General features: G+C 39.7%; 1 protein-coding gene across 1 annotated transcript in view; it reads right to left on the reverse strand.

Annotated features, from left to right (window-relative positions):
- Nucleotides 1-4,306: 4,306 nt before the first annotated feature.
- MTHFD1L (methylenetetrahydrofolate dehydrogenase (NADP+ dependent) 1 like) overlaps nucleotides 4,307-23,414 on the reverse strand; it is a 147,613-nt gene continuing 128,505 nt past the window's right edge. The window contains exons 26-27 of the mRNA XM_008496933.2: nucleotides 8,188-8,296; nucleotides 4,307-4,498 (exon numbers count right to left, since the gene is read on the reverse strand). Coding sequence (XP_008495155.1) covers nucleotides 8,207-8,296 — 90 coding nt within the window. The 3' untranslated portion in view covers nucleotides 4,307-4,498; nucleotides 8,188-8,206. The remainder of the gene's footprint in view (nucleotides 4,499-8,187; nucleotides 8,297-23,414) is intronic.

Consider the following 23,414-nt stretch of genomic DNA (forward strand, 5'->3'; position numbering starts at 1 on the left):
TTGATTTAGTGTGTTGCATAAAAATGAGCATAACTTGTGTTTGAAACATCCTCTTTTTTTTTATTGGTATTCTGTGAATTAAAGTTCTGACAGACCCTGTAGCATCTGTATTTCATCTTTCATGCTTGCCCAGCACTAACTTTTTCTACTAGCATTGGATTCATGAAGTGTGCAGAGGAACAGTTTACCTTGGAAGAGACCTGGAGATCACCCAGTGTAGGGCTGAATTAAGGTTTTTCAGGGTCTTGTCCAGCTGAGCCAATGCTGGCATGTAGCAGTCTAGCTCTTAACAATCATTACTCGAAGGTTTAAGTTAAAAAGTTGGGAAGCAAATATTGAAGATTTTAAAGAAAAACTGCATGCACAAATATGTACTCTTTCGTAAGTAATATATTACACTCAAGTGCAAGGAGCAGGGAACTATTATTATGACCACACTGGAAGAAAAAGTTGAATTTAGCTCTACATAAACATTCCAGCCTTAACCCTGCAGTACAAGGGGACATGTATAGTGCAGTACTCCTGTTCTCAGGACAAATGCTTGAAGGGGCTTTTAGTGCTTCCATTTCAACCTTTTCAAGCAGGGGTCTTAGCTTGGCCTACATTTTTTCTCTGATATATTTTCTCCAAAAAAAATTTCAGAGAAAAACTGCATGTTAAAAGAGAGGTGCCTTCTTCCTCCCCCCCCCCCCAAGTAATTCAGTGGAGGAGAGTGAGCCTCCCCTGCCTCCACTGCTTCTTCTGGCTGGCTGTGTGTTCAGCAGCAGAGCAGACCTCAGGACCACTGGAGTCCAAACCTAGTGCTTGAGATCTGTTATATGGAGGTAAGCCCCTTGCTGAAACACTGTAGTGAAGCTGAAAAGCTGTTTGGAAATCAAACCACGAGAAGCAGGTTAAAAATCCATTACTAATCCAAATCATATGGTTAAGACTTCCTTTACCTATTTAAAAAACAGGAATGATGTCCACTATGTGCCTGAAATGCTCAATTTCTTAACCTGCTCCACTTTACCTCCTGCTTCCCTATTTTGTTTATTTCTGCTTCTGGGATGCTTTATGCCACGTTATCATCCAGCTAATTAAACACCTATAGCTCCTGAAGCCTTTGCATTGCTTGTGTTTAAATTCCACCCTGAGAAACTCCCAGGTGTATGTTCTTGTACCTGATACTGTTTCATGTAAATGCAGCTGCCAATTGAGAAGTGGAAAGTGTCCAGCTGACCCTTGCATCTGATCCAGCCTTTCAAGCCAAGGACTAAAGGCAATAGCAAGGTATTTAGAGACCAGGACAGGATGTTAGTTTGGTGTGTCCTTCCCTCTGAACACAAATGAACTTCAAAGGACTGTACGGATGGAGAAGGTCCTGTGGACAAGCCTCCTGTGCACAGTCCCTTATGGCAACAGGCAGGGACCAAAGGAGTTCCTGGCTTCCTGGGCCACGCTTGGCCCTGCTGCAGCTCTGCCAGCAGCTCTGGTCACAAAAAGCCCCAAGCATTGCCTGCATCTGGCACTTGACCAGGATGTGGCTGAGCTCCCCTTCTTCCTTGGCATAGTGGTGTTTAGCTAGAGACAGGGGCATGACAAGACTAAGTCAGTGAAGAGGGAAAAAACCTGAAGTCACTGAACAGCCAACACAGAAGGAAAAGAGAGAACAATATTAAATAATGAATGCGCTTTTTATTAAAAAACTCAGACTTGAGACAGGCATCACTTTGGCAAATGAACATCAGCACACGTGTGCACCTTGTTTTCATGTTAACAGCAACTGAAACTCTGGGATTTAAGTTTTAAAATACAAACAAAGGAATGTTATGTAGTCTGATGCATTTCAATGTCATTAGTTTTCTGTAGTAGCAATAGCAAAGTATTCAGTCACTACAAAAAGCAGATCTTCAGATAGTAAACAGTAGTGTAGTTCTTGACAAGCTTTGGCAGCTGCAGGGATAAGCATGGCAAGCTGCCTTCTGCCATGTCCCAAACCAGCTCCGAGCAGATGCAAAGGCAGCATTCCCTCACCTGCATGTAGCAACAAATGCCTAGCAAGAACATTTATCTACTAAAAACTGAAAGAACCAAAAATGTAACAGCTCGAGGGATTTTGCAGATAGTTAACTAGATGGTGGCGGGGGGAAGCTATGACAAAACGAGAGAGTCATTTCAGCTTTCCTTGAATTATTGGAGCTATCAAAACAATATAACAAATCCTGTGCACATGACAGTAGAAAAAAATTACAGGATGTTTTGTCAGCTCTCAGCTAACTGAACTGGAGTGGTGTTTTAGGGAAAGACTGATGGGTCAGATAAACAGACCCAGCATGTGTAATCTGAAGGGACAATACGGACACTACATCATGAAATGTGTGTGGTTATCAAGCAGTAGTTTGAAATTACTTAGAAAGCCTGTTGCTTAGACATCCATGTCCCCTATGGAAACCTGACACGCAGACGGCTACTGCCACATTTAGTACCCCACACCATATGGAGATTAGTACAATGCAACCATAGAGACCACAAATAAGGCACGGTTATGGTTTTATAAATTTCTCCAGGCAAGATGGAGGGGAAAAAATAATTTATTTTTTTCTTGAATGAATGCTACTAGGAAAATGCTAGCTGGAAGCACTTACTTTCTTCTGTAAGTCTTTGAATTTTTCTAGGCTAGATAGTTCAGTATGTGTAGGATGAAATCACAGGACAGTTATGTATATGAATAATGTGGCTCTATTTTGGGGCACTATATAAAAGAAAATATCAGAAACTCTCTCCCCAGTAGCTGTGAGACCCATACTTTAATCTTGCTTTCTACTGATCATGTTTGTCCTGCCCCAGCATAATTAAAACATCCTCAGCCTGGGCCATTATGAGCTCTATTGTCCAACCAGGCTAAAATATCAACGAGCCCTATTTTTTATATTTATATTCACAGCCATCCCCACAGTGCTGGGGGGACCACGCTATGAATAGAGCAGCTCTGAAATGCAGTCAACAGACATTTCCGTACTACTCTAGGGAAGGCACAGATAATTATTTTAATTGTCCCCTGTTCGCTCTTCTGTCCGTAATTATAGTTTTGAGTTTATAAATAACGAAGTATGATTTTAAAAACCAAAACAAACCCCTCAATTACAACACAGTTCCTGAGATAATTAAGTCTCCAAATGTGGCTGTGTAGAAGGGAACCAAAACTACACTGCAGAAGCCCATAACATACAGATGTGCGTAAGCAGAGCAAAGCGACAGGATGGGAAACGTCACCAGGAAAATAAACTCTCTCCTCATTATTTCACTGCTTTCTACCTAAAAACAACAATGGCCTATTGTTTAAATTCAACCTATTGTTCTGTTGCGTTTTTTGTTATTGAAGGAACCAACAGTCAGTCAGCAACAGCTTCCTGAGGAGTAACAGCTTGAAAAGCCAAACGCAGCATCCTGTGCCTAAGGCTTGTTTTGCTGCAGATTTAGGAAAGAAACAGACAAGGTATGTTACTGAGGTGAAGTAAAGTACATGCCCTAGGATTTACCTTGTTTAAATACCCCCTCCCAATAGGAAACAAAGTCCAGTTTTAAAAGTATGGTGGTTAAAAACTGTCAAATGAAGCAGAGCAAAGCACTGCTCTGTTGCATCCTTGCTTAGTGGACATTCCTCTGTTGTTACTGGGCGATGTGTACGGCCACAGACAGGAGAAGAAAAATTCTAGGTTGGGAGCCAGCACAGCAGGAGGCTTCATTAGCCATGAACAGGAGCAAAACAGGCCTTCAGAAGGAGCAGTGTATCCCCTGAACATCCAGCTTCACCACAACAAACACAAAAGCAGCTGGACAGCCTGTAGCATACGCTTTGGATAAACAGAGACCTATGGATACGAGACAGCTATGGCTTAAGTGTTTCAAAAGATCTTTGCCCAACAAGGAAACAAATTACATATTAAAAACCTTTTACAAAATATGTGTTCTGTTCTTTCTCTGCTTAATATCTTCCTTGCTTGAAGTTTGGCTGTTGCCCAAATGTATCCAGAGCAACCCTTGATGATAACTCAAAAATGTGCAGTTAATCTGTGTAGTTTCAGCTCCTGAATGCCAGGAGCGAAAGTGTGTTTTTCAGAGTGAAACAGGCTTGATCACACAGTATAATCGTGTTAACACAAGTTTTTAGATGGCCAAGATAAGAGAAGTATCTCTGTAAACTCCTTTGAGAAAAGATGAAAACTCTGTGGGGAAAAATTTCTCTCTTTTTCAGTGTTGTTTTATCTACAAACAAGACCCAGAAGAGAGACGTTTTTTCCTTTTTTTGTCTTGATTTGCAGGTTATTTTCTTTTTTCTTTCCTTAACCTTGTAGCTATATTTCATAATAAAAAACTAAATGGAAGAAAGAGTAAACTTTTGCTCTTTGGTCTCTCTTGACATTTCCCCAGAGACACATAACAGGAATGTTTCAGATTCATTTTTGTCTTCTACTTGCAGGAAACAGGAAAGTTGCAGTTCTTAGTTTCCAGGCATCTGAAATGAGAAAGATATGAATTTATACATTGAAAGAAGACATGTTTGCTTTCTTTAAAGGAAAAAAACCTGAAATTCATCACAACCTAGAAGCTATGTTTTAGTGAAACTGGGTAATTTTGCTATAAATATAATAAGCAAATATGTTTAGTTATGCCACATTCATCTCCCATTTCTTATCTGTGCAATCCTACCAGGAGAAAACAAAAAATCTTTACTAATATTCCAGTGTGACATGGACTTTAGTGCATTACTTTCATAACTGCTGCTGACTGAAACCTAATATTGTGGAACGAGACTGAAAGACAACAGTTTTCTCTTTCATAGGATCAATTTTGTGGATGTAAAGGAAAGCTTTCAAACACCTTCTATCCATATCTCAATGAATTAAGATGAAAACAGTTTGCAACTTTAGGACAAGTTTTGGTGTCCTCCCCTCACTGGCATCATTATAGCCATGAAGATGCTCACAGTCGGAGCTCTGGGATTCCTTTCACATGCAGGAAAGATCTGAGGGTGGCAAAATGCCTATGTTGTTTACTACAGTGATTATGATGTTCTACCAGTTTTTTAAAGAGGAGATGTGTGCAAGAATCTACCTGTCACTTGTGACAAGCCACAGCTTTGCTAAGTCACAACCAAGTGAGGAAAACAAGCACCCCACACCATCAATCCAGATACTCAAAGCCAAACTGGCACAAGTACCTGCTGTGGCTGATTGAATTTGATTCTTACAACTCAGAAGGATACTTAACAGACTTTCCATTAGCAGAGTGGGTCAGGTTCATAAATTCCCCTCATTGTGCAAACAATACGTTAAAAAAAAATAAATATTCCTTCCTACTGGCAAACTTGTCTCCATGGAGACTTGTGCTAACTGGGTCCTAGGGAAACAATTTCAACCTTCTCATTGTATGAGCTGTGCAGTATAATTTAGGGTAGTGGCTAGTGAGGAAGAACTAGACATGATTTTGAGTTAATTTCCAGGTATTAATGTGTCAGTTTTTAACAGAGCAAGTTATTCTTACTGAAGTTGTAATACTGTGTGCTCCATCTATGAGCTATTTGTTAATGAAAAGATACAAAGGTGACTTTAAAAAAAAAAAAAAAAGCAAACAAAATAAAATTGGCTTGTATGACATGATTTTTTTGAGTATGTTCTAATATATACTGGTATACTATGTAAGACTGGTATTCTGCAGATTTTTGGGAGATTTATCATCTGTTTCATTAATGCACTGAGGTGGTGGAGAAAACTGAGAGAAGCCCCACACAGCTACCCCAGCAGCAGGAACTTTTGCCAGTATCTCACAAGTCTCATGACCATACACTAAACCAACTGTTCTCAGCACTGCATGTATGTTTATAATGAAACATCTGCAGCTCTTCCACAAATCTCTAAATATTTTTCAATTACCACATCTTAAGGATTTGAATCAGACCTAATGAGTTAGCACTATATCATATTACTAGAAATTTAACATTGTGCACTAAAAGCCTAAGACATTAATTAAAACAAAATGAAAAAATAGAATATCCCTCAGTCTGCCATCATAGAAACAAACCAACAAATACCACAAAATGTAGCATCAGCTGCAGTGTGGTTTCATCTCAGTGAGTGTGTGAATGCAAAGAGTAATACTAAACTTCTCTACAGAAAGTTGGAAGTAAAGATTATATGACAATACTGTTTCTCTCTTTACCCAAAATAAGAAATGTACAAATCTAGCACATTAATTAGATGAATTTTAGAGTTGATGAACAGTGACTACCTTGTCTGGTGCTCAGCTGGCATTACAATACTCTCAAGGCATTTATTTAGACTGTTAAAAATAGGAACACAGGTGAGTATGTGCCTATACAGATGAGAATTATATATGATCAAACTCTTTTTCTTTAAAAGTCTTAAACATTCTGATGCATTCATCTGTCTGATGTCAGCAGTATCTCCATAATGAAATTAAAATAACGTATTGAGAGTTTGATATATATACTATTTCCTACCTGATTATTACATTTCTGTGACTTTGTTAGCATTTCTTTTCACACCTGTGAAAACACCATCACTGACTAAAAGCCAAGTTTAACATTTTCATTTCAAGCATAACTTCAAATGGAAGACTTTCACAGTTGGACTGGAGCATTTCATCTGCTTAATTATTTTTTGTTCTTCAAAACTCACCAGTCCTTGGTATGGATAGATTTGTGTAAGAGTAGGCAGTAAACACCCAATTAAGCAGGCTGTGTGAATCTAGGTATAGATTTTTACATTAGGATCCTACAGTCATTTCAAATGATTCAGAAGCAATTACATGACTGACACATGACAAATCAGTATGTATGTGTGAAGCCATCAGACTTAAATGCACACGAGTAACAAAAATGGGACATTTGCAAAGAAGTGATATGCCTAACACTACCCAGCAACAGAAAAGTCAGTGGTGCTTTGCACATAAGCTGGTAATTACTTGTGCAAGCTGGATAACTTTCAAGCTAACTGCTTTTAACTTGTCTTGACTGGTAGACACGAAATGGCAGAATCTGCTCTCACCAGATGTTATGTGAATTATGTGGTGTTCAAGTATGGGCAAGCAAACAGTTAATTTGGTCTGAACAGTAATCTTGTGGGGATGTGCAAACCTCTCCCCTCCTCCAGACAATCGTCAAAATGCAGAAACAGAAAATGAAAGCTGGTTTGCTTAAACCAGAGTAAGCAAGATTGCTAGAGCAGGGTTGAAGAGCCTGGGCACATCCACCTCAAAGTTGTGGCTTATCTGGGGTCCCGCCACAGTCCTGTTAGCTCATAGTAATATTGTTTTGTTGTGTAAAAGTAACCATTTTACTCTCCAAACTCATTTACTGAGAGAAAGGGGAGAGTTTTAAGAGTGCCATTGCCCAGATGAACATGATTTGCTTCAGTCAAGGCTACATCCTCTCTTAATCCACTTATTATTTTACAACATTAAAATGGAGTAGCTTGTAACAACTTGAATTTTTAAGTGAGGAACACGTGCTACAAAAAATTAAAGCAGGACGCTATGAAAATTAAGTGCGTAGAGAAGGGGAGGAGGTGGTGGGAAACTGCAACCTTCAAGGAAAAAGGAGAGAATCATATAAACCATATATGAAAACCAGACAGATTTGTGTTCCTGAAATGCTCATTACCATTTGAGAGAGATGACAGCTCAGAGAAAAACATCAAGGAATAAAAAAACACCACACAGAAAAACCAAAGCTAAGCTCATGAACAAGCTGAGAAACATCTTCCCTGATGCCTAGGTAGGAAGAAACACACTACCACATGAGAGCAGTATCAAAGAGGAACGAGATTATTCCTTTTGAGGTGACTAACATTAAATGATTTCTTCAGACTGACTTTTTTTTCAAGAGCAGTACAACTGCAGAGCCAGCTCCTTCTCATGCCAAACTGAGAGCCTGGAAATCCAAGAGGCACCATCAATGTGTGCCACCCGTGTACACCAGCCAAGTGGCCACCATCATTTGGCAAACAAATAGCCCATGTGATAAAGTGAACATTATGAAATATTCCCCCAAATCCCCTCAAATTGTGTTAAGTCTTCAATGAAACTAGGGCCTAGATAAACTCCCACCAACCTTTTTTATATAAATACTAAATACAAGCATCCTCCTCCAAGATGGAATGGGAAAAACAAAGGCTGTTGACCAACCTGAATTGGGATGTCACTCTCAAAACAATCCTTTCACTTGCTCTGTGACGGGGTCAAGGTCGATGTCATAGAAGCATGGCCTCGTTGGCAGTCCTGGCATGGTACTCATCTGTGGGAACAATAAAATGAAGCTTTAGCCCTGCACCTGTAAGCAGATCACCACTCCACCTGTGTCAATCTTATATTAAGAGAAAGGCTGGATTGTTCATCATGGACTCAACCACAAATGTGATCTTCAATGCATTTTTTTTTTTTTAGTTTCTGCTAAAAACATGTGAAGCCTGGTACTTTTTCAATTCATTTTTAAGTGTATGCTTCTAAAATACAGGGGAGAGAAATGCCACATAATATGGGCCAGAACAACAACCTAAGAATAAACTCATTAACAAAACGATGGCACTTCAGGACTTGTTGTTCATGATATTTATCCAGAACATTTATCCATTTATATCTACTGGGGAAAATCGCACAGCAAAGGGCAAGGACATAGTGACTTGAATTCACTAGGTGATATGAATGTGTTGACCTCAGATATCTTACACAGAAAACCAGAACTCAGGAGAAAAATTAATTGCAACTTTCATGACTGACTGTGAAATGTAATGAACTAATTCAAATAGTTAAACTAAGCATATACGGATTACAGATGAATCCTAATTTACTAGTTAGAATTAACAGGTTGAGAGATGAAGCCAATGCCACCCAATTATCTCAAACTATGCATAATTAAGATCATGATCTAGCATAAGACACCAGCATTTGCATACTTTTACACATGTTAATAGTTTCAAGGACTGAAATTACACAGTTAACTACAGCTCTGCTTCCTCTACTTACACTTTTAGTTGCAACTGGCATTTTAGCAGCAATTTAAGACACATGGGTGACACGGAAATCTTGAGGTGCTGGTCCACAATATCTTAAGCCCCTTGAAATCCAAAGTACACCAGCTTCTCACTTTTCCCCCAGGACTCTCCCCTTCTCCCTCACAAAGGAAATGTCTGGAAAGCAGGTTCAGCAGAGAAATGCTGTTTTTCCATCTGCTCAGCACTTGAGCCAGGAGGGGCTTCCCCAGCCCCAGTGCCAGCACTGGCACAGGGTAAAGGTGGTGACTGTGGGGGAGTTTTAAGGAAAGACCAGTTTGGATCGACCTGAATCACTCTGCTTTCCCAACCTAAGGCTTCCTAAGATGGCATTTAGAAGTCTTGAATATCACACCATATTTCTACTGATTCAAGGCACTCTAAAACTAGCATTTGGGTTTAAGAACTTCCTAAACCCATTCAATATCTTAATGGCCTATAGTAATACCAAAAGAGATGAGAGATACTACAGTCTCTGGAAAAAAGGCTGGAGTTTAACTTAGCTCAGCTGTTTGTTGGCTAAAAGCCTTTGAGCATTAAAACTTCTGTTTAAAAATCCTAGATTTTGAGGAACAAAATTTTAATTGGGGTAAGTTAGCAGAGGTTGCTGAAGTTGGTTTGAGGTAACCTTTGAATGTGGCTCTATATATATAAAAAAATCATGCTGGCTTGAGTACCAGAAACCGTCCAAACACAGTAACCTAAGGAAAAGGTAAATTAGGGTATGTTTTCATCATGTGACCTGTTGCTCAAATTGCTGAAACTGTTGCTCAGTTTCTGCCTGTGAGCCCCTGGGATGATTCTGCCCGTGGAGCTGTCTCTGGCACTCATCTTACTGTAAGCAACCTCATTCAGTATCCTCAACTGATGAAAATACACATTTTAGGGGCCAGAGTTGGTTGGCTGATGAATAAAACCTGCTTATTGCCTGACCAGATCACCACCAGGCCACCATCTGCAGGAGAGCAGCCAGAGCACCCCATGGTCAGCCACTACCTCCCCACAGAGCATGGGGCCAGGCAGCTTCCTCCCTCTGTCCTCCTTAATCCTCGAGGGAAAAAGCAGAGCTCAGCTACAGTGTTTATTCTGGCCAAAGGCAAGATTTCACAGGCTAATTGGCCTCAGAAGAGGAAAAATGCATGACCACCATCCTAGCTCTTCCAGATAGCCAGGTTCACAGGCCCCCTAAAGCTGGAGCAGGCTGTATTTCTTTATAGGTCAACATGTTCTGCTGCACACTCAGTGGCTGAGACCTCCCTTGTGCCTCACTTCGAACACTCCTGTAACCTTTCCATCATGGGAATAGAAGCAAACTTATGCTTTTGCAAAATCTCTCCACCTATAGTGCCATTACTCTGAAGACCTCTGCTGCCATTTCAGAGGTTAATCCCATGCTGGGAAGGGGGAAAGGAGCTCAGGGAGCTCAGGACTGGTGCAGCCACCATCTCACTTGAGATCTGAGAAAAAAACAGCGCAATGAACTCTTCTAGTGGACTCAGTACATTTCCTCTGTTTTTAAATATAGTCCTTCCTGATCTTTTGTTAATGCACGCAGTACGATTAAAAGACAGAATTCTTATTTTGCATTGACCAAACCCTGCCTCTGATTGCATGACATCATCTTATTGGCTGACATTGTCTTGGCATCTTAGCTAAGTACTAAAACACCTTGTTACTATTCTTCATCTGATGGACACACTAGTTAGGACTACTACATCATCAGGGATACTGAATTATTTTCTGTCTCGCATTCATCCCAGTTTCTGAGTTAATGCTTGACAAGGAACCGAATTACATCGCAGTGGGAAGGGAATGAACAAAATGCCAAAGAAAACTTTCTGGTTACTCTGTGTGCATGGCAGTTCTACATCCAAAAGTAAACTCCCAAATTCCAGGTTCCCCCTGCAAATGTATCTACAAGCTTGGCCACTCATCATTTTCCCTGTACAATAAAAACAAAAATCACAATAGGGGAGTTTTTCCCTTTTTTGGGAGGTGTTATTTTTTTTTTCTCCCCCCAGCTCTTCACTGGTGTAAGTATGCTGTATTGACTAATGGAAATCTATTGCACATCTATAAAATGTGAAGATTAAATCAGTTTATTGCCAATTCAGGAAATACAACTATTCTCATATTGAAAATTAAAGTCAGCAAAAGGAAATTAGTTAATCTGAATTAAAATTACTGCTGCGTAAAATGAAAATGGCAAAAAAAACCCCTCAACAGAGCAAATACTCTGGGACAAATACCTATGTGAATTACAGGGAGAAAATAAAACACATCCTGTCATTTTCCCTATGGCCCAGACTTCCAAACAGGCAAAGCCATGTAGATTTATGAGAGCTAACATGCAGCAGAATCTATTCCTTTTTCATTATTTCAAGGTCAATAGAAGGAGATGGCTGACTGGCTGAGCAGATTACTACCCATTATTCCCTCTCCAGCCCTCCATTTCTTTCCTGCAGCCAAAAAGGCAGGAGAGAAGAGAGGGCTCAGGGTGATACTCTTCCCTCTTACTGCTTTCCACAATGCTGAATGAAGGCATTAATGAGAGTTCATAGGCTGGCCTTAACCCCAGAGCAGGCAAGACCCAGAAGCATCCCTCTCTCTGCCTTAAATAACTAGAGCTCCCATTTTTGCACGTGGAAGGGGGGATGCTAACCCCCTGCTGCAGCACATACCATACCTGTAGAGTGGCTGGCAGGCTACTTCCAGCTCTCCAAGGCTATCTGAGATAACTACTTACTAAAGTGACTTCATTTCTAAAACTTGAAAAAGAGGAGAATGCACAATGAAAGTGAAAATATGCTTAAAACATTAACCACTTTGGTAATTAGCAGGTATGTACAGCATGAAAAAAAAAAAACCCCACAAGAAATCTACTCATACAGCAGCCTGCCAGGAATTTTATACAATATAAATTGTATAAGATTTATATTGTATAAAATACAATATATTTTTCTCCACTCTAATATATTATATATATATTTTTTCTCCACTGTAATATAACAGCATTTGGGTTATATATTGGTAGCTATGCAACATCACACAGTGTGGTTGTTAGAAGACAGCAGGGTAAGAAGCAGTGAATGGCAGCACATTATTCACTTAAGACCACAAATAGGCAGTCAAAATAATCAGTACTTAATTTGATCAAAACTGTTACTATCACACTTCCTCTGGGAGAAGGAATATGTAAGGTGTACACTTCACAGGTTTTGTGTATAATTCATCTGGTTTCTACCCCAAAAAAATATCATGAAAGAATTAATAGGAACTAGTTTTGTAAGAACTCACTGTAATCCACTGTTTTCTTAGATATCTAATTCTGTAGCTGTCTATACACCCACGAGACCAAATCAACCCTATTTATTACTGTGGAACTCATGCTTAGGAGGAAAAAGCAGCAAGTCTTACAATCAACTATCCTGAGGAACATTCAGGCTCCTGCAAATGCCCAGCTGGTAGAAGATAAACTACAATTTTAGCTAAGAAAGCCTGAAGGCTACTTTAATTTGTACTGGGGATTGATGATCTTCCTGAAGCTGACTTACCTGACTAAACAAACAAACAAAAATGTAAGGAGCTTCCTTAAAAAAGGAAGATGCCAGTTATTTTTAAGGAAGCTATATTGAAGTGCTGCTTCATATTATTGCCGAGAACACATGCAGTGTCACTGGAGGAATGACTAAGTTGAGCTTCACTGGATTTTCATTTAAATTAGAATTATGTCTTGACCTGCATAACAGTTGCATGGTCAAGCACTAAGACTCTGCTAGCAAGGTTTGTTATAGTCCCAAGAGTAACAACTCTTCTTAGCTTCCTTTTCTATCATACAAATGCCTATCAGTGGTTGATATATCCTGTCTTTTACTTCAAGTGTGTATCCATACATGCATATACATGTGTGTACATTTTTCTCTCTGTCTCTCATATACACATATATATATATATATGAAAAATCCTTACAGGACCTGAAATCACCTTAACTGGGTTAGCATAATGGAATTATTTGCAAACCATATGGTCCTGAGGACTACATCCAACTCATGTTTAGTGTCTTTCACTCACTTTTTAAGTGTCTTTTTCACTTTCAAGAGGTGCCTGTTTTACAGGCATAGCATGGTTTCTAAACAGAGAAAGAAAACCAGAGTACAAACTTAAAGAAAGTAGGAAAAGCAGACAATTATAAGACACAAAAAAATAAACAGCTTGAAGAAACCTCCCTGTTGTGTAGCTTATGGAGTAAATGTTGCATTTAACAATAAGTGCAACTAACTCATATTATCTGATTATATCCTTTTGCTAATTAAACAAGTTAATACAACCCACAACTACTTCAAACTTGAAACAGTGCAGAAAACAGATGTCGTTTCTCAAGAGAATCTAGCATACACGTGACTGTGGATAACTCCTCAATAAAAATCTGATGGGGTGAATTGCACATCCCATATTCCCTCAGCAAGAAACAATACAAGAGGAAACTCAAGAACAGTGCTATAAACCTGCATGCATTGTATTCATCGTGCCAGAATGAACTGGAATCCTGAGGCTCTGAACGAAGGAGCTATGCTTCAGGGTTTAAATAACTTTCTTAGTGTGAGTTAGAAGTCTGAAAAACAATCCACTCCCCTGCAGTGCATCTTTCAGTTTCAGAGCATGTGAGGCTGCAGGGAAGAACTTTCCTCTCTTCTTCTGAATCCCCCTGTGTCTTCAACCTTTTCTGCCTTGGGGCACTCCTTTTTCTCCCCTGTCAGATTACTCCCCCTGACACCTCTGGTGCTGTCCAGACACCGGCAGCCTGCACCAGGGAAATCACCGTGCAGGGCTGGGAGAGTCACAGTCACCTCACTGCGAGGCTGGAGGAGAGAGTGCAGATCTCATGACTGGATGCCTTGGGGTTCCTGCACTCTCCATTTTAAACCAATACTGGGAAATTTTTCATGAGACTATCCATGCAATGAGGTATCAGGTAGGACTACAGCACTCTGAAGCACTCTGAACTATGTAGACACTTCTAGTGGTTGGTCACTTATTTCATCTTCAAACTGGACTGTACTACACCACACAGAGACATCCAGTCTGCACTGAAGAGGAAGCACATGCACAAAATTTAGGCAGCATATCCTAAGTATCACCAGGCTCAGCTCATAGGTTTTTTTCCACAGTACTGGAAAATTCCTTCACTCTGCCAAGATGCAGAGCTCTACAGCTCCAGAAGTAGCTCATATTTTGAATCACTGCAGAAAAAAAATTACATGAAAATCACAGAATAGCTAAGAGAATGCTTGTCTTAATTAAAATAAATACAGATGAATGAAATGGCCAAAAGAAAATGTGCACAATTTAGTCTACAGATATCCACACACAAACACACACCTATACACACTCTGGGGGGGAAAAACCACCAAAGACTGAACTGATGGTCAAGTGACCTTCCACCACCTCTTAAAATCAAACCAACCTCAAAGCCTCACATTAGGAAAAACAGATGCAGAATGGAAGCAAGTTGGGGCTTCCTTGGAAAAGTATAAACCTTAAAAAAAACCCCTAATAAATTCAGCCTCAGAAATGGCAATAATTTCTAAAAATCTACTTTAATAGTTTACTAATGATTAATTAAATACCATCTGATTATTTTTCACTGCCTGAAAATAACAAGGATTGCTAAAAGCAGCTAAGCAATGATCTTTAGTTGGTGTTCAAATAATCGTTTACTTTTAAGTTTTAGGGAAAATTTACCAACCCTGATGACAGCCAGAAGAGGTAGGGAGAGTGATGATCACATTTCCTTCTCAGGAAATCTTTAACAAAAAGAGATCTTGTTGCAATGTATAAGAATAACTAACAGACAGAAACTCAACACATTAGCGGCTTTCAAAATAATCAGCATAAGGTTTGCAAAGATGATGATTCTACCCCCAACACATGCTGGAGTGTTCCTTGCAATAAACAGCTCTGTTTCACTGACATGACAACAGATATCAGGTGAGTAAGTCTATCTGGCATCAATTATTATTCCATTATTATCTTCTCTTACTTTAAGTTTCCACATTCTTGTCAGTTGTTTGATTTTGTGAAAGGAGTCACAACAACAAAATGCATGGATGTTGCTCTCCTGCTGTCAGCATCTGGATGAAATTATAAAAGTACTGAATATTGATTGTACAATCCTAACTGACCTGGCTGCCAGGCATTCAAGGGAGGCAGAAGTAGTTTGTACCTTTTTACACTCTCTGGGGGATTACCAGGACCCTAGAATTTACTCATCTTGAATATATAAGGAAAATAGTCTGAATCCAAAAGTCATTTCCTGGGCACCCTAAGGAAAAAACCAAAACCCAAATCTATCCAGTACAGCTTTTGGAGATACCTAAGGGTATATATCCCAAAGGAAGCTGGGGTGAGAGGAATCTGTCAATACCTAGTTGGCCAGGTTCTTGGTGACAGCATCAGTTTAATATGACTGGAACTCAAATGTTTCTGTTAGCACTGAAGACCCAGAAATGGCATTTTGCTAGTCATTAAATAAAATATTTAGGCATAGATGTAATCTGTAGAAGAATGAGCAATTTCGCTTATTAAGTAAAACATTTGTGAATCAGATCTGACTGCAGTTCCTCTCAACACAATTATCTCAACTCATTTCATTTTAGAATATAAAAAATCAGACTTGAAGCAGAAGAAAAATGATCCTCTTAGTAACAGCACAATGGGATCAATATTTGAAATTTTACTTTAGTAATACATCTCTATCTCTGAGGTAGCAGGTTAGATGTGTGTTTGTGTGTACTATATTTTTATACCACCAACCCACGATTTCATACCATCCCCAACACAGCATGATGTTTCACAGGGTATTTAGAGCTGTTTCCTGCCTTAGATAAGCCAATTGATAAAATACTACAAAAATTAAAGCTACAAAACCCTCAAAAAGCCTCTAAAAAAACCCAAGAACACCCCCACCCCCAAAAAAGCAAAACCAAACCACACCAAAAAAAAAAACCCAACCGCAGAGGAGATAAAGGGGGAGAGAAAAAGGAGGGCTATAAATTCCTGGTGACTTGTTCCAAAACACCTCCCCCCATCCCAGCCCACTCAAATCCATTTCCAGGAGTAATTGCTCCCTTGGCCAAGGCCTACATCCTGATTTTTCTTTCCCCCTCGGGCTTTTGACAGAATCCCTGGCAGAGGATCCTCACTCACTGCCTCTTGTACAAAATCACCTCCTCATCCAGAAAAAATCCTTTCGTCAAGCTAACTCCCAATGTCAAAGGCTCCCAGGGCTGTTCCCATTCTTGACGAATATCCAATATACCAGGCAGTGCTGGAAATGCACATCTGAGGAAATAAATCCAAGTGGATAAAGGCGATCCTCTCATGTGCTGTTTCAGCAACAGGAATATCTGAAGTATCTGATGTTTGTGGATGCATATTCCTCCTGTGCCTTCCAGTGCTCACGTCTCCTGGTAGGAGGAGATATCCAGGCTGTGCCAGCAGCTCAGGTTCTGCTGAAGGCAGAGCAGGTTTTCTGGCTGTGTGCAGAGGTGAGCTCTCAGGTAATGCCCATCCCAACTGCCTTGCATTTGCTCAGGGACCAGGCACCCTTCACTTCCACTGAAACCTGTTTTTTTTTTACTGATTGTTTCTCCAGAAGGGCCATTCCTCAAACACTGGGAGCAAGTCTGACTTTGTATTCTTGATCTTCAGTATGCCATTTTGTTTAAAAGCCTCATCACTTTCCTACAAGACTTTCCTTAACAGAGGAAAGCAGAGAGCCTCAATTACAGCCCAGAAACTGAAGATGGTGGCAGCAGCAGACTATATAAAGGAAATATGAGTGCTTAGTATGCAACAAACTTTATTCTTCCACATAAGCTATGCCAGGAAGAACATTAGGAGCATCAGCCAGCCATTTCAATTACAAATTACCTGATCTAGTGGTAGGCATCCCTGCCCATGGCAGGGGGGTTGGAACTGGATGATCTTTAAGGTCCCTTCAAACCCTCCCCATTCTGTGACTACAGCAAAAGACCGCTTCATATTATTCCTTTTTAACTGTTAAATCATCAGGCTGGCTTGATCTCATTACATGATTTACACCAAGTACCCATGGTGAACTTTAAAACTGCAAAAGGTGCAAGAATTTTGGAAAACACCTGAAACACAGGAGCTGAAAATACTGGAAGAGGTAACTACACTTTGCTAATCCCATCTAAGTAGACACCACTAAGTTTTCAGTACTGGGAAGCAATAAAACCTAGGATATACATTTCACAGGTGCAGTTCAAGTTTCTGGAATGTAGCTATCATGGCAGATTTCAGAAAGAAGAGCCTGGCAACTTGCCTCCAAAGAGTGATCAACTGTAGTGGCCATCAGCAGCATAAATTACCATCATCATGTATCAACCTCGACCTGTAAGTATCTCTAATCTCACCAGGTTAAGTTTCTATACTTGTTGCTTGGATAAATATACTTCTATCACTTGTTGCTTGGATAAACAAATTATTTGGTCTTTGTATCCCTTAACACACATTATTTTGTAGCAAACTGAAGCAAAAAGGAAACACACAAACACAAACAAGCATTTTACATAATAATTCTGGATGTGGCTGCTTTCTGACCATATACAATTTCATCCCATCTCTTTCCAGGCAAATTACTGATTTGGTAATTACTATCTTACCTGCACCGAGGAATTAAAAAACTTTTCTATATGTCCTAACCTAGAAGATCCAGATTGGATCCTCTTAGGCTGAACACAAGGATGACAAATTGTTAAGCTATCTGTGTAAAACTGATATTCTCAGTCACAAGCCCATCACAGACCTCTACCAGGACATATTATTCAATACAGTGTGTCCTCTAAAATCATAACAGAACATACTGCAGTCCCCTTTGGCGAGGAAGCAAATAAAAGATGGAGGATATTACTTAGAGGAGCAGTTTTCACTCTACAGACTATCTACTCATTATTTTAAGAGGTGTCCAAACGGTTGATAAGAAAAGAGAGCAGGGAAAAACTATGCCAGAGATCACTTTTCTCCTGGGAAATGGAGAGGCATATCAGAGCTTTGAAAAAGGCCAACAGACACTGACTTGTGATGCACTGGTGCCTGCAGAAGAGCTGCCTTCTTTTCAAGTTCCCTGAACTGCACTAATGGCTCTAAGGAGAAAGGAAAAAATTCCAGCTACCAATGTGTGACTTCACTCTTTTATTGCAATACTTATATATCATAATGAAGATGCATATTTTTATTAATAAAAATATTTTTAGAGGACTTGCAAATATGAATCAAATACATTAAGTACAACTGGGAAATATATGACATAAGATCTCTGTTTTAAAAAGTGAGATAGGAGGCAAATAAGATTAAATGGTTTGCCAAAAGGAGCTGAGGTGCTGCTAGGAGAACAGAACTTGACATAGGCAACTCTGATTCTCATCTTGGTCTCATATAATTGAAAATTAAAAATAACTATGCTAAATAGCTACACCGAATGAAGCACATTCCTATGACATAATGAAGTCTTGGCATCAGTAGTTTTTAATGAAATACAACTTCCTCCATTTCTCACACTGTGCTCTGAAGTACTCGTTATGAAGTAAGTCACTTTTCTAGCCACAGTTTCTGCAATATAACAAAGGACAAAAATATATTCATATAAACAACAAAAATGTTGTTAAACTGTCCAATTAAAAGCCACCATATTTGGAAAGAGGTTTTTTTTCAGCTTGAAAAACAAACCAACCCCCAAACAGATGCTCTGTGGGTGAAGTTCAGTACTTTTCCCAAATGAAGCATACGAAAGGACAAAAGAAGTGGAAGGTAATAAGAAATTTAAAAATCCCAATAAAAAGCAGTTAACACAACTCTTATTTGAGTTTTGATAAACATCTAGTACAGGAACAATCTATGGGAACACCTTCTCAGGTATTAAAAAGATGTGTAAAAAAAACCATAGAAAGTTTATTTGGGCACATACCAGGTAAATAATAAAAAATTTAAATCGTTACATTAGAAATAAAAAACAAATAGAATGTCTTCAGTGCCAAAGTGAACAAAGTGGCAGACAAAGCCATAAGCTTTATTAACTCTTATGATATGGCTCCCCTTGGCTTGTCCTAATCAAAACAAGGCCAGCCTGTAATGAACTTTCATTTCTGGCAAACAAATAATTTACAGCTCCACTGCTCAGCCAAAGGAATAACTAAAACAGCCCACAACACTGCTAAGGTTTAGCTTGCCACTTCCCCTCCTGGTGACCCCATGAAAGAGGTTCCCTCTGTGCTGGCACGCTGATCTTGATGGAAGAGTTGCAATGCCCCAGGAAGATGCTGCCACCTGCCCAAGCATCTTCCTTGGGGAGAAGCTGCTGGTGAGCAAGAGTACTCTTCCTTGGATGCAGCCAAGGACTGTGCTTCTGTCTCACCATCAGCATCCCCCTTAGCAGTCAGGATTCATGTAGTTATTCTCATTTGAAAATTACTTGTTTATTCTCTGAAGGAAAACTCTTTGCTTCTGCATTACATTTTGTGTGTGTGTGTGTGAAGCTGCTTAAATACTCACAGTGAAGCTATTTTTAAATTGATTCTTTTTGGTGACAGTTACAGAGAAGCCTAGTTTGTTTGTTTTTTGTTTTTTCCCCAGAGCAAACGAAGAGACAAAGAGCTTCACAAACTCTGAGGGAGCTTATTTTTGCTGTCACAAGCATGCCTTGATCCCACTCTAGACAGATTACCTGCAGGGCACTTGGTTTCCATGTCTACACACTGTGTCACATCTTTACTACAGGTGTCAAATACAATGGTCTACTACAAATTGAATCAGAGCTCTACAGCCAGAACAGTTTTAGTCATAAAACTAAATATGACACATGCAGGGACAGCAGCACAATGTTGTTTCTCTCTGTTTCACATGGGAAAGGCTTTACTCTACCCCCTGTGTGCAACTGCATATTCTCCCTTGTGCTCCTGGTGCTTTGCTGCAGCGGTGTGGATGCATGCAGGAGAGTGCAGGGCACATGCCTGGCCACAACCAAGAAGTACCAGGATGGGAAAAAGTCATCAAAGGCTGAGGATGATGAGAATTAGCTGTATCTATGTTGCTGTGTGTGTTTGTGAAACATCATATTTTATCTCAGTTTGATTTAGTCAAGTAACAAAAGTGCCAAGTGCCTCACTTTCCATACATACAAAGCAGCAGGGTGCTGCATAGGCATGGCAAACTTGTGCAGTGTGAGCAATTACCTCAGAAGTTACACACTTTAAATCAGGTGAGCAGGGAGGATGCCATATGACATCAGAGCAAATGTGAATGTCCCAGGGTTTTGTCTCCTGTAGTGGCCAGTGCCAGAGGCTTTTATGGAGGAAAGCTAAAACTTTGGAGGCTGACAAAGCAACACTGAAAGCCAATAACTGAAGACTGTCTGAACTCTTGAACACCATGCTTAGCAGTTTTCCCAAATTACTCACTTATGTTAATTACGACCCTGCATATTGTTGATAGCCATATTTTTTTCTAAATCTTGTTAAAATTCTTGGCCTCAATGGCTTTCCTGTGTTAATGACTTCCACATTTTAATCACACACGAGAAAGTATTTCCTTCTTCTATAGAGGTATTAATATAGATGTCTGGCAACATCTCTTCACAGATGAAAGAAATATTTCCAAGAAAAATTGGTTTCCAGGTAGTATGGAGACATCTTCAGATAACCTCTGAATTCTGCAGAACAGCACAGGGACATAATATGTTTTAAAATAAATAAAAGCCCTTGAAACCCACAGGACTTCAGCTGTTACAGACACAAAATTCAAATGAACACAGCAACTTAAAAATTCTTGTTTTACTCAGTATTTCAAGTATTAGAAAAACATTAACGTCTCAAGAGTCCAAAAACCGTTTTTGTGTTAAAGAAACTGAGAATGATCCAATAAACTTATATTAATGGAGAGGAGCACAACAGTCAATTTGCTAAAGAATGTGAATCTATGACCAGATTGATCTGGGGATAACAGCAGAGCTCAGATAACAGCAATTAGCTCTGACAACACATTTTAAATCAGCAAGCAAAAAACCCCAAAATGCATCAGATGGTGTGCAAGCTCATGTTTAAAACCAACTTTAATACTCTGTTTCCAAAGGGATGTGCCTAAACGTTAATATGTGGCTGCATTATAGTCTCTGTAACATTCTGCTTTTTAAGATTACTGTCTAGCTACTTAATCACTAAGTCAAATTTTAGCTGACAGAGATACTTTAAATGAATTTCCATTTTTGTGGGATCCAGGTTATGTACAGTTGTGGGAACCTGAATTATGTACACCTAATAAATGCAATAACCTTCCCTTTCTTACGTATAGTGTGGTAGGGCTCCTCCAGTTATAACCTTTGAATTTAACAAGCCAGCTGAAGTGGCTGCAATGTCACATGAATAAGGATCTTTACTTTTTTGTGGATCTGCTGGGATTACTGGGGAGGGTGCTGAGGAGCCTGGCAGAACACTGGAAAAAAACAGCACAGGTCAGAAAGTAATTTCTGGGAGCAGATGTTTGTTCTAATTGCATTTACAGATGGATGCCATACAAAAGGAAGCTGGCATTTAAAGGTGCTGTACTCAGATCCATTTCACTGTCATTAAGGCACCTATTAAAAAAACAAGCTAAAACAAAACAAAAAAAAAAGAGCACAAAACACACAAAAGAGCAAAAAAGACTCAGTGAGTGAGAAGGAAAAACAATGACATAGCCAGGGCTCAGCTCCAAATAACCTAGGAGATGCTCTACAACATCTTTATTGCTCTTTTGCTCTCATTACATTTTGACCCTTGCCTAGCTCATTCTGATATTTCAGGTTTATGGTTTCTTCACTAGTGGAGACCCCTTAAAAAGACACAGCAAGCAAAACAGAGAGCTTCACACTACTGTGCCCTCAGAGAGGACTGTGGCAGGCAGGGCATAGGAGCTCAGGCTCCTCCTCAAGGTAGCACAGATTCACCACTTCCAGATATAGGCATGTTCACCCAAATTTCTTTGAAGATGGGCAACCCTGCCTCTCTGACAATGCTCAGTTCACTCTGGAGCTGCCTGAGATTTAGGATCCTGATTAACCAGCACGAACATTGGGTTTGGAGCAAAAGATGAGACAGACACTCCTGTCAACTCTCTCCTTCAGCTCTTGATGCCTAAATATCTCAGTCACTTCTGAACCAGTTTCAGTACAACTGCTTTTTCTCTGAAGTAATATAAGCAAAAACAAGAGAGGCTTGCCTACAAAACACACAATACAGTAAATTTTAACCTTTGCAGAGCCAAGTCACAAGCAGATCAGACATCCCTGCACTCAGGGCACCACCATCCCTCAAAGTGGCAGGGACCGATAGGGCTTTAGCAATATGATTTTCATTTGCAGGCACATGTCTGTCAGAATCCTGAATCTCTTACTGTATCACCTTGTGACTGATATTACATGTGTCTGGAAAGAATCAAAGAGCAGTCAGTTGTCTCGATTCTGAGAAAATTTAATTTTTCTTCCTCACGTGTCAAAAAATATTAACATAACTTTGTACTTGAACAGTAAGCTATAATATAGATCTGTTAAAAAACCAAAACTCCACTCTAAATTTCTTTCCCATCTGGGAGAACACTGCAATTCCTCATGAATACCAGCAGCAAACTATCATGCTGAATTTTCCTCTATACTATGTATTTGATTCTGAATCAATCCCAGAGAAGACACCAGAGAGCATCACAACAGAAGCCTTTAATTGCAACTTATTTTTAGTACAGACTTCTGCAGCAGCTCATTTATCAGGAATATAAGGAAATGTGGTCACTGACTGTCACAGCTCACTCAGCTATCAGGCTTTCTTGTGCTGATGGCCTTCCTACAATCAAGTTAGGATCCCTTGCTGGTAAAATACACTGATATAATACCATTAAAGCACACCTTCTAGTGAATGTGGCGTCTCTTCAAGAGCTCTCATCTCTCAAATTTCAAAATGGCAACTCAGGAAAAAAAAAAAAAGCTCCAGCTCAGTGGAAACACAGTTATGGGACTGGATGATCCTTATGCAACACAGGCATTTTGCATTACTGATCAACTTCAGCCATTAGGAAGCCTTATTTGTTTGTGTAGACTTGTTGTCTCCACTTGTTTGTGCTTTGCCATGTAGGAAAGACAAACAAGTGTTTTAAAATCAGCTACTTCGGGCTTTCAATCACATTTTTTCCTATTCCTGAGTGGCTTCAGTTCAGGCAGTACAATGCAGGGCTACTTGCACAGTGCTCACGCTTCCATTCAGCCTCAGTGGTGGAAGGTTTCACCACCCCTTAGGGATGCCTGCTTGTGGGCTTCAATGC

The sequence above is a fragment of the Calypte anna genome, chromosome 3 (assembly GCF_003957555.1).
Source record: "Calypte anna isolate BGI_N300 chromosome 3, bCalAnn1_v1.p, whole genome shotgun sequence".
Classification (NCBI taxonomy): Eukaryota; Metazoa; Chordata; class Aves; order Apodiformes; family Trochilidae; genus Calypte; species Calypte anna.